General features: G+C 55.4%; 1 protein-coding gene across 3 annotated transcripts in view; it reads left to right on the top strand.

The window, feature by feature from the left end:
* The window catches only part of POU2F2 (POU class 2 homeobox 2), a 33,056-nt gene extending 24,033 nt beyond the window's left edge, over positions 1–9,023 (top strand). Inside the window, exons 6-15 of one of the 3 annotated variants that reach the window (XM_034986603.1) lie at positions 1,521–1,626; positions 1,724–1,815; positions 3,298–3,411; positions 3,646–3,787; positions 3,876–4,024; positions 4,103–4,279; positions 5,496–5,562; positions 6,811–7,012; positions 7,150–7,223; positions 7,477–9,023. In XM_034986603.1, coding sequence (XP_034842494.1) covers positions 1,521–1,626; positions 1,724–1,815; positions 3,298–3,411; positions 3,646–3,787; positions 3,876–4,024; positions 4,103–4,279; positions 5,496–5,562; positions 6,811–7,012; positions 7,150–7,223; positions 7,477–7,808 — 1,455 coding nt within the window. In that variant the 3' untranslated portion in view covers positions 7,809–9,023. Of the gene's footprint in view, positions 1–1,520; positions 1,627–1,723; positions 1,816–3,249; positions 3,412–3,645; positions 3,788–3,875; positions 4,025–4,102; positions 4,280–5,495; positions 5,563–6,810; positions 7,013–7,149; positions 7,224–7,476 lie in introns of all 3 variants that reach the window. The other 2 variants (XM_034986600.1, XM_034986602.1) reach the window with 2 other exon arrangements.
* The last annotated feature ends 2,217 nt before the right edge of the window (positions 9,024–11,240 follow it).

Below are 11,240 nucleotides of genomic sequence, written 5' to 3' on the forward strand. Positions count from 1 at the left end.
CTTCATTTCCCTTTAAAAAAAAAAATCTGTTCATTGAAGTATAACAAATACGGTAAAGTGCACAAATCATAAATATACAGATCAGTGACACTCACAAACTGAGCATACTCATGTAACTAGCAGCCAGATCAAGAACTGAATATGGCCAGCTCCCCAGGAGCCCCTGGGGATGCCTTCTAGCCTCTCCCTCCCCAAATGTAAATGGAACCATATAGGATGCTCTCTATCATGTCTAGCTTCTTCCACGTATCATGTCTGGGAAGTTTATTTTGCTGTGTGTCATTACAGATTATAGACTGCCCCTTCTCATTGCTATAGCATTCCAGTGAATCAGTTTACTCACCCATTTCGATTCCGATGGGTACCTGGGCTTTCTTTGGGTTTGGGCCATTACAAATGGTTCTGCCCTGAACATCGTGGCACGTGTCTTTTGGTGAACACACGTACACACTTACAGTGGCTAGCACCCAGGTGGGGAACCGCTGGGTCATGAGACAGGTGTATGTTTGGCTTTAGTAAATAGTGCCTGTATTTGTTTTCTAGAGCTGCTATAACAACCAACCACCAACTGGCTGTCTTAAACAACAGAAATGTATTCTTTCACAGCTCTGGAAGCTGTAAGTCCAAAGCCAGTGTGTTGGCAGGGCTGGGCATCTTCTCTCTGGGTCTCTTCACAGTGCCTTCTCTCTGTACATGTTTGTCTCTGTGTCCAAATTCCCCCTTACTAAATGGACACCTGTCATATTGGATTAGGACCCTATCTTCAAATAAGGCCACTCTCTGGGGTTCTGGGGGGTTAGGATTCCTACATGTCTTTTGAGGGGCGGACATAATTCAAACCATAACAGTGCCAAAGAGTTTTCCAAAGTGGTTGAACCAATTTACTGTGCTGGAGTATTTTATTTTATTTTATTTATTTATTTATTGCTGTGCTGGAGTATTTTAAAGCTAATTCCAGACACGGTATCTTTTGCCTCAGGTGTTTTAAGAGAAGGGAAGACTTGGTCTGATTTACATTTTTAAACGATACTATTTGTTCTGTGGGAATGTAAGACAAGGCAAATATTTCTTCAAGAAAGAGAAGGTAAGGGGCGCCTGGGTGGCTCAGTCGTTAAGCGTCTGCCTTCGGCTCAGGTCATGATCCCAGGGTCCTGGGATCGAGCCCTGCATCGGGCTCCCTGCTTGGTGGGAGGCCTGCTTCTCCCTCTCCCCCTCCCCCTGCTTGTGTTCCCTCTCTCGCTGTGTCTCTCTCTGTCAAATAAATAAAATCTTAAAAAAAAAAAAAAAAAAGAAAGAGAAGGTAAATCAAGAGCGAGCCCTCCTGGGTCAGCCCAGATAGGATGCTCTGGTAGCCCGTGGTTGGGAGAAGCCTCCTGTGGGCCCTTAGCTAAGGGAAGCCATTCAGAGATCGTGCTCCATCCCTCCCCGTCCACTCTGTGGAACCCCTCAGGGCTCACACGGTGCAGAGGGAGCTGGGCCAAGACTCAGGCTGTCTTTCTGTCCATCCCCCTCCCTGCCAGGACATACAGCAGCTCCTCCAGCTTCAGCAGCTGGTGCTCGTGCCAGGCCACCACCTCCAGCCACCTGCTCAGTTCCTGCTGCCACAGGCCCAGCAGAGTCAGCCAGGTAAGGCCCCACCCACCCCATGGCCTCCCCTCCCCGAGGATGCTTCCACAGAACTCTCCCTCCTCCCTCACCCCGTGCAATCCCCTTGTCTCCCCAGGCCTGCTACCGACACCAAATCTCTTCCAGCTACCTCAGCAAACCCAGGGAGCTCTTCTGACCTCCCAGCCCCGGGCCGGGCTGCCCACACAGGTGAGAATGTCCACTGAGTGTGCCAGGCTGGGTGAAGAGGGGGTGGGAGGGTGAGGGTCTCTGCTCCCTCCAACCCTCCCCATGACCATAGGGGCCAGAACAGGAGTCGGGAGACCTGGGGACCAGCCCTGCTCTGCCACTGATTTGCTATGGGACCTTAGACAAGCCACTTTCCCTGTCTGGGTCAGCTTCTTCCTCTATAGAAGGAGGGGAATCAGCCAGGCCAGGGACTCTTAACCCTTTCAGACACATGGACTCCTTTGAGAATCTGATGAAAGATTTTGATCTGACCCCCACTACCCCAAAATGCACACGTGCAAAAAACCCATAGGTTGTGGCCTGGCCTTTCTTTCAGTTTGCTGACTGGGTTCTAGACTTCAATAATAATCTTTCATGATTCTTTATGGATTTCGACATTCCCTCCTACCCACTTTTTTTTAACAGCGCTTTCAAAAAATATGAACTATTTAACCCAAAAAGTTTAGAGACTAATACCGGGCTGAGCTGAATTCTGAAATCCAAAATGCTTGGAAAACCAAGTTGTTTTTGTAATGTGAGACCAGAAGTTATTTGGCTGCAAAACCCGTCTTGACCTAAGGCAAAGGAGTATGACTTTCCTTTCTCCCTCCCATGTGGTATTTGTGCTTTGCTGAGAGCTGTTAATGTGTTCAGTGATGGTGTGATGCCTTGACCCTGATGGGGGGAGTCACATTATTTGTGACCCGTGTAGGCTTTCTAAAATCTGTAAAATTTCTGAATTCCAAAACCCATCTGGCCCCAGCATTTGGATAATGGATCAAGGACTTATGTGACCAACATGGTTGCACTCACCACCTGTTTCAGATATTTTTAGGGAAATAAAGCAATTCAGAGAGACCTGTTGCTTCTTTGTAAATCCCCCAGGCACCCTCCTCATCTACTTTTAAAAATGCTTTCACTTTATCTGCAACCTTTCACGGGATTCTCCCATCAACCCCATGGGGTGGGCAGAGCAACCATGATTATTTCCATTCTGCAGAGAGGAAAACTGAGGCCCAGGGAGATTAAGAAACTTGCCTGAGTTACCCAACAATTCGGTAGCAGAGCCAGTCATTAATTCCCTGCCTGAGAGAAGGATAAAACCATGGCCCCCAGCTCCAGGGAAAAAGCCGATGGTTGAAAGGAGCTGGCTACTCCTGGGACTTTGCAGGCTGGGAGGGAATGTGCAGAGAGAGAGTTGGGGGCAGTGAGAGGTCCCTATGGAGTAGCAGAGTGTCCCCTTGATGGGGATTGACAATGAGGGCGCATCAGCCTCCTGGGGACAGGCAGAGGAGAGCCTGCAGGAAGAGGTGGGACGGCAGAGAGGGAAGGAGGGAGGGAGGACTGCGCAGCCATTGCTGAGCCCCATCCTGGTCCTCGATCCTGCACCCCACCCACCCCTGCCCACCTTACCAGGCCGTGACCCGCCCCACGCTGCCCGACCCGCACCTCTCGCACCCGCAGCCCCCCAAATGCTTGGAGCCACCATCCCACCCCGAGGAGCCCAGTGACCTGGAGGAGCTGGAGCAGTTCGCCCGCACCTTCAAGCAACGCCGCATCAAGCTGGGCTTCACGCAGGTCCGGGGCCACCCGGCAGCACGGGCGGGGGGCCTGCGGGTGACGCGGCCTGGCCAGGTGGTGGGCGGGCGCGCGCTCCCTCTCCGCAGCGCGGGGCAGTGGGCGTGGCCAGGTGGTGGGCGGGGCGAGAGACCGCAGCCGGCCGGTGGGCGGGGCCAGGGGTGTGGCCAGCCGGTGGACCGGGGTGAGCCCGGCGCCCTGACCGCCGCCCCATTCCCCACCCCACTTGGCCAGGGTGATGTGGGCCTGGCCATGGGCAAGCTCTACGGCAACGACTTTAGCCAGACGACCATCTCCCGTTTCGAGGCCCTCAACCTGAGCTTCAAGAACATGTGCAAACTCAAGCCCCTCCTGGAGAAGTGGCTCAACGACGCAGGTGGGACTGGGCCCGGGCTCCCAGGGTGGGCGGCCGGTGGTGGGCCCCGGAGGCTCCCTCTCATGCCCCCGTCTCCTCCCGGGCACAGAGACTATGTCTGTGGACTCAAGCCTGCCCAGCCCCAACCAGCTGAGCAGCCCCAGCCTGGGCTTCGACGGGCTCCCTGGCCGGAGACGCAAGAAGAGGACCAGCATCGAGACAAACGTCCGCTTCGCCTTAGAGAAGAGTTTTCTAGCGGTGAGGCCGCGGCCTTCGGGGAGGCCCTGAGGTGGGGGGTCAGGGTGGACCTGGGGTTCACCAGCCCTCTGCCCGCAGAACCAGAAGCCTACCTCAGAGGAGATCCTGCTGATTGCAGAGCAGCTGCACATGGAGAAGGAAGTGATCCGCGTCTGGTTCTGCAACCGGCGCCAGAAGGAAAAACGCATCAACCCCTGCAGCGCAGCCCCCATGTTGCCCAGCCCGGGGAAGCCAGCCAGCTACAGCCCCCATCTGGTACCAGGAGCCCCTCTGGGGTGGGGGGCACAAAGCTCTGGCAACACCCCACCCCTAGGCAGGGGCCTCTGTGAAGCACAGTCTACTTGGTTGTCCACAGTGCCTGGCACAGGGGCAGGGAGACTCACCCTTAGCGACAGGCTGTCACAGGGTTGGAGCCCAGTCACACAGGGACACAATTTCCAGGGAACTGTGGTCTTATGTGGGGGATACAAGCACCCACAGACACATACCAACAGAGCCAAAAATAGTTCTCGAAGTGCATGGCCACATGGGGAGAGATCCCAGGTAGGGGATGGAGGTACCCCCCCCCCCATACACACAGCCACACACACAGACACAGGCAGGGACAGCATTATGTCCCTGGGTGTACATTCAGGTTCACAGCTGCACGCAGACCTGCTTGGGATCAGATGCACTGGGACACCCCTTTATTGCATCTCATGTGGAAAGGGGCTGTGACGTGACAGAGAGGAGCCCCCCAGGCCCCTGGTATGGAGGAAGAAGAGACCACCTGAGCTGAGTTCTAAAGGACAAGGGAGAGGTAGCCAGCCACTTAAAGACTGCCCTGCCCAAAGGCCTAGAAGCCAGAGTGTGCTGAGCCCAATCGGAGGAACTCCAGTGCAATTTAATGTGGTTGGAGCAGGAATGTATATGAATGAGTATGAGGGTAGGGGCGGGCTGGGCAGGGGCCAGACTCTCAAGTAACATGCTGAGGAGCTTGAACGTGAACCACGGGTGGTGAGGAGCTAAGGAGGAGTTTTGAGCTGGGGAGGGACAGGGTCACATTAAGAGTGAGGCTATTGGAGCTGATGGAGGCAGGGAGGCCAAGAAGGAGGCTGGTGGGTGGTCCCAGAAAATCAAGTAACAGGACATCCCAACACTCTGATGCAGAGACACCCCTTATCATCATAATACTCCCCCCCCCCACACACACACAGACGCTTTAGACCTGCAACTGGATGGTGTCAGAGAGGTGGGAGAACACTCTCAATTAGGAATTATTTTTTCCCACCTATGGCTCAGGATCACTTCGGGTAAATGTTAACGTAGATATGATGGAAAGAACCTAGCATAATACAAGCATAGCATTGTGCCCAAAGTCTCTTCTCCCCTCAGCCTGAGGGCAGATGAATGGGGGTCTTACCCACAGGGAGCGTCATGAGGGCTACTGGGAAACAGTGGCCTCACCATGCCTTCTTTCCTCTCTCCCCAGGTCACACCCCAAGGGGGCGCCGGGACCTTGCCATTGTCCCAAGCTTCCAGCAGTCTGAGCACAACAGGTCAGGGCGGGCAGGAGCCCGTGAGGGAGCTTTGGGAGGCCCAGTACAGGCCTGAGGTTCTCTAGTGGCTTAGGGCATCTGTGGGCCTCAAGGCTGAGCCTGGGGATGAGGGAGGCAGGGGGCACAGAGAGGAGAGGGCAGCCTAACCCTCCCTGCCAGAGCAGCTCGGCTCTCATCTGCTCTACGATTTCCTGTGAGAAAAGCACGGACTTTGCTAAAAGTTGATGTACTCGGGTTCTGGTCCTGGCTTTTATAAACTGTGTGAGCTCCAGGAGTGACTTTACCTCTCTGAGCCTCAGGTTTTATCAAATTATTGTGAATGTATAATACATACAAAAGCTATATACGTGAATATATACATACAAGAGTGTGTATGTCTGTGTAACCCCCCCCACACACATACATGCTCTTTTGTGCCCAAAGTTCCCCTTGCTCCCTTCCTGGGACAGGGCCTGTGTAACACCACATATAAGAATAATAGAAAACTGGAGCCTGGCTGGCTCAGTCAGTGGAGTATGTGGCTCCTGATCTTGGGGTTGTGAGTTCAAGCCCTACATTGGGTTAGAGATTACCGAAATAAATAAACTAAAAAAAAAAAAAAAAAAAAAAAAAAGAATAGAAAACAAACATCATATTGATTTTTCTCAGATTAAGAGATAAGAAGTGGAAGCTTATAAAGTTATAAAGGTGTGCCTGGCACTGTCTAAACTCTTTATGAAGAATATCGACTCATCTCATCCTCACACTCATTGTATAAAGTAGGCCCTGTTATTATCCCCATTTTCCAGATTAGGCAACTGAAGGCCAGAGAGGTGAAGGTACTCGCCCAAGGGCACAGATGGGGCGGAACGGGCAGGAAATTGCTGCCCGTGGCTGTCTGGCCATCGGCCGCTGAGCCCTCTCCACCTCGGCGCGCACAGCCGCAACCCCCTGCCTGGCCCCTAGAGGGAGCCACAGGGCGAAGTCTTAGGGGCGCCCGGCGCCGAGGCTCAGGGCCGGATTCGCGCAGGGTGAGCGCACCCGGGCACGGGGCTCGGCTCCGGGGGTGGCAGCTGCCCACGCTGCCATTATTGTGATCGCTGTCACGGCGGCCTTGGGAAGAGCCGGCGGGAGGCCTAAGTCTGTTCCCCCGGAGGAGATGCCGCAGGGCGCGCGCTGGGCGGGAAGGCGAGCAGGGGTGGACCCCGGGTTCCCCGGTGGAGGACGAGTGGAAGCTGAAGTCTCCGTCTCTCTGTCTCTCTCTGGCAGTTACTACCTTATCCTCAGCTGTGGGGACGCTCCACCCCAGCCGGACAGCCGGAGGGGGTGGGGGCGGGGGCGGGGCCGCGCCCCCCCTCAATTCCATCCCCTCTGTCACTCCCCCACCCCCGGCCACCACCAACAGCACAAATCCCAGCCCTCAAGGCAGCCACTCGGCTATCGGCTTGTCGGGCCTGAACCCCAGCACGGGGTAAGTGGACAGTTGCACTTAGGGAGGCTGTGGGGAGAGAAGCAGGGTCTCTGCTGCTTCCCGGGTGGGAGCCGCGCCCCAGTTCTGCCGCCGGCGGGTCCCTGCCCCTGCTAACGCCTCTGCTTTGCCTCTTGCAGAAGCACAATGGTGGGGTTGAGCTCCGGGCTGAGTCCAGCCCTCATGAGCAACAACCCTTTGGCCACTATCCAAGGTGCGTGCTGCCTCATGTCACTCCCATCGCCACCAGCCTGGCCCCCTGGGGCCTCGAGCCTCCCCCCATTGCTGCTCCAGCCATGCCATCCTGCCCCGCTCACTGCATCGCTCGCCTCTTCATACCCATCTCACCTTTGGGGAAGGTGTGAGGGGTGCTGATGGGGGTCAGTGGGGCTGATGGGAAGATAGGGGGCACTGCGGGCAGGATGCTGGAAGGTGCCCCCAGCCCAGCCTCTCTCTCTCCCCACCAGCCCTGGCCTCTGGTGGAACCCTGCCCCTTACCAGCCTTGACGGCAGCGGGAACCTGGTGCTGGGGGCGGCCAGCGCGGCCCCGGGGAGCCCTGGCCTGGTGACCTCACCGCTCTTCTTGAACCACGCTGGGCTGCCCCTGCTCAGCGCCCCGCCAGGCGTGGGCCTGGTCTCGGCAGCTGCTGCGGCCGTGGCGGCCTCCATCTCCAGCAAGTCTCCGGGCCTCTCCTCATCCTCCTCCTCATCCTCGTCCTCGTCCTCCACTTGCAGCGAGGCCGCAGCACAGACCCCTGGAGGCCCCGGGGGGCCCGAGGCAGGGTCCAAGCCCGAGTGAGGGCCCACCTTGCCTCCCCTCCTATTCCTGTGACCCCCACCTCAGTCCCCCCCGCCTGGGAAGAGGGCGAGGGGGCCAGCAGTGGTGGTGCAGAGGGTCCTTGGAGCCGGAGTGACAAGGGAGGAAAGACCAAAAAAAAAACCCCAACTAACCAAAAAAACAAAACGAAACAAAACAAGAAAGAAAGAAAGAAGGAAAGAAGAAAGAAAATGAAAGAAACCAACCAACAAAAAGAAACCAAAAATAATCACAACAGAAACCAGCTGCCCCAAAGGAACCAGAGGTGAAAAACAAACCAAAACCAAAACCAAAAACAAAAAATCCCCCCCAAAACCAAACCAAAAACCAGTTGCGAGCCAGACCTCAGTGTGCTCCCCCTCACCGCTACGACACCAAATAAGACCCCCAGCCAGGGGCAGAGAAGCCTCGGCAGGGCGGACCTCTCGCTGAGCCCCTGGCTGGGGGGCCGACTCCCAAACTTGCCTCCCCCAGTGGGGGCCAGAGAAGGCAAAAGAGAATGTGCCAGCCTCCAGCCCTGGCCCCCAGCCTTGGCCCAGCGAAGACAGGGCACAGCCTGGGGCCGACGGGGTGGGCTCAGAACCACCTGCCAAATGTTCTTTTCCAGAAGGTGAAAGAGAAGGGGCCTGAACAACCTTACACCAAATATTCAGTAGCTTCATCCAAAGGATGTACAGAATTTTTAGCGTTATGCTCAACAGAATGTGTCCCTACCATGTGTCCCCCTCTCCCTTGGCCTCCGGCTCTCCCCACCTGGGCAAGGGGTCTCGCTTTAACCTCCTCCCTCCCCCAGCCAGGGGAGAGTGCAGGGGCAGGCCTGGGATGACTTTTCACCCCTCGTACCTCCCCGTTTTCCCTTTGAAGGGTGGGCTAGGCCGGTTTGCGAAGTTCTAGCTCTCACATGTTCCCCCCCACAACCCTGTCACCCTCCTCTGCTCTGGAATCCACCCCCTCCCCGGCCCAGGGGAAGGTGGAAGTTTCGGGCAAGAGGGATGAGGTGAGGGCATTCAAGTTGTCTTTTTTCCCATCCTTGTCTGTCAGTTTCCCTGAAAAAAAAAATTCATATTCCAGTGCCTATCCGTGGGATCCTTCACGTTCTTTGACATTGACCAGAAACCAAAAAGAGAACTCACCTCGCTCTTCCCACCCTGTGTCCCTCTGATACTGGCAGATGCCTCTTCCTCCCCCCCCCCACATGTACACACGCACGCACCCCAGTGGTGGGGTTCCTCAAGGTGGCATCCCCATCAGGGTCCATGTGGCGGGGACAGTGCCATGACCTGTGGTCCCCATCCGAGAGGGCACTGTGGTGGCCACCACTCCCACGAGACCTCCCTCGAGTCTTGGCTGGACCCCATGTTTGCCCAGCCCCGGACCCGTCTCAGTGGACAGAGGAGAGACGCCGCTGGGAGCCACTTTGCCCTCCTGCTATTGTGGAGGCCAACAAAGTTTTGAACCAAAAAAAAAACAAAACTAAACACAAAAAACAAAAAAACCAAACAAACAATAAATTAAAACTAGAAAAAAAAGAATTTATAGATATATATATATATTTAAGGGAAAGAAGACGAGGACTCTTCAAGAATAAGAAGGAGCCGCGAGGTGGAGCCAAGCCCCTGCGCCAGTGGTCCAGGCCCTTGGTCCCCAAGGCGGATGGAAGGACAGACGCTTCTTTCTCTTCACAAATACCTCATGGACGTCGTCTTCGGGAAAGCCGGAGGGGGAGGCTGGGGCAGGGCCTGTCCCTCAGCCAGGGCGGATGGAAGCGGGTGGGCAGGGCTGAGAGAGGGGGGTCAGGGACAGGGGTGGAGAGCCCCAAGCTCCCTGCCCCCCAATCCATTGAAAAAGCTTTAAAAAAAAAAAAAAAGAAACAGGAAACAAGGAATAAGAAAGCAAAAAGAATGGACGAAGGAAAACGAACAAACTTTCGGGTGGTTTGATTCCTCCTTTGATTTCTTTTTCTGTTCTCTTCAGTCTGTTCTCTCTCTGCTCCTCCCTCTCCCTCTTCCTTCGCTCTTCTCTTGCCCCTCCCAGTCTCCCATCTTTCTGTGTCTCTCCTCAAACCAAAGTGTTGCTGTGAAGGACTCGAGCCATTGAAATCAGAGGCCTGGCCCCTGCTGGGCGGAGCAGCCGGGAGCCCGGAGTCCCGAGCCAGCCATGCTGCTGGGCACTCCGAGGAGAGGCGGCCCCCGCCCTGGGCCCCCACCCCCCCAGGCCTCAGGGTTCTTTCTTTCTTTCTTGTCTCCCTTCTCCCACCCGGGAAATGAAACTGTTGGGCTGGGCCACGGAGACAGCAGAGACTCGGCTGTTTTGGGGGTCTCGGGGTGCCTTGCCTGGGCAGCCGTGGAGTGGCTGCCCCTCCCGCCCTGGCACCGATGGGGCCTGGCATGCCGTCGACCCATCCTCGCCAGAATGTAAGCATCTCCGCTGAACCGACTCCCTGCCCTTACCCTACCTCTGAGTTTGTCCATTTTTATTTCCTGAAGAGAAGGGACTGGCGAGAGGGCCTGGGCCCCTGCCCAAGGGTGGAGAGGGGCCAAGGGCTCCTGAACAGATAGAAAAGACATTTGAGCAGAGCAAAGTGAAAGGAATTACGACCAAATACCCCTCCGAGAAGACAGGCAGCATGGAAGGCATGGTGGAGATGACTCAGAAACTATGATTCTAGACCAAAAAACAAAACAAAAAAAAAACAAAAAAGAAAAAAAAAACCCACCAAAAAAAAAAACAAAAACAAAAACAAAAAAAAAAAAAAGAAAAAAAGAAAAAAAAAGGAAAGAAAATCCAGGACTCACCACCACCCACTTCATCCTGCTTCCTCCCCATCAAGTCCTGCCACTGGGGACCTCTCCCACACCCCGCACCCCGGTGTGGCGGGAGTGGGGCAGAGAGGAGAGGAGGAAGCAGGGGCAGGGATGGGGCCTATGCCCTGACATTGGTGGAGGGACCCCCGTGCAGCCGGGGGTGGGGGGACTCTCCCCATCCAACCCCCATAACTGGGAAAAGAAAAACAACAAAAAAAAGAAAATTCCTGGGAGGGGAAAAATAACCAAATCCCAAGCTTTAACTACAGCTGTGAAACCAAATATTTGGAAGGGGGTGGGAGGGAGGGGCAAGTGTGCCCCAGGTCTCCCCCCTGGGCCCCCCTCCCCCGAGGACTCGAGATAAGGCACCAAATACCTCATAGAACTTTAATGTTAAAAAAAGGAAACCAAATATCGTTGGCTGGGGGCCAGCCAGGGCAAGGGGCTGGGGGACTGGAGGGAGCCAGGGTTGGGAAGGTGATGGGGGAATTCATGCCCCCCACCCCGCTCTGCCCCTTCCACTCCAGTACCCCCTGTCTCGACTCCGGGAAACAAAACTATCTCATCGTTTTTATTTTGTGGTCTGTACAGAGCCTGTGTCCGTGTGTCT

Source organism: Mirounga leonina, unplaced genomic scaffold (genome assembly GCF_011800145.1).
Source record: "Mirounga leonina isolate KUSES-001 unplaced genomic scaffold, KU_Mleo_1.0 Mir_376, whole genome shotgun sequence".
NCBI lineage: Eukaryota > Metazoa > Chordata > Mammalia > Carnivora > Phocidae > Mirounga > Mirounga leonina.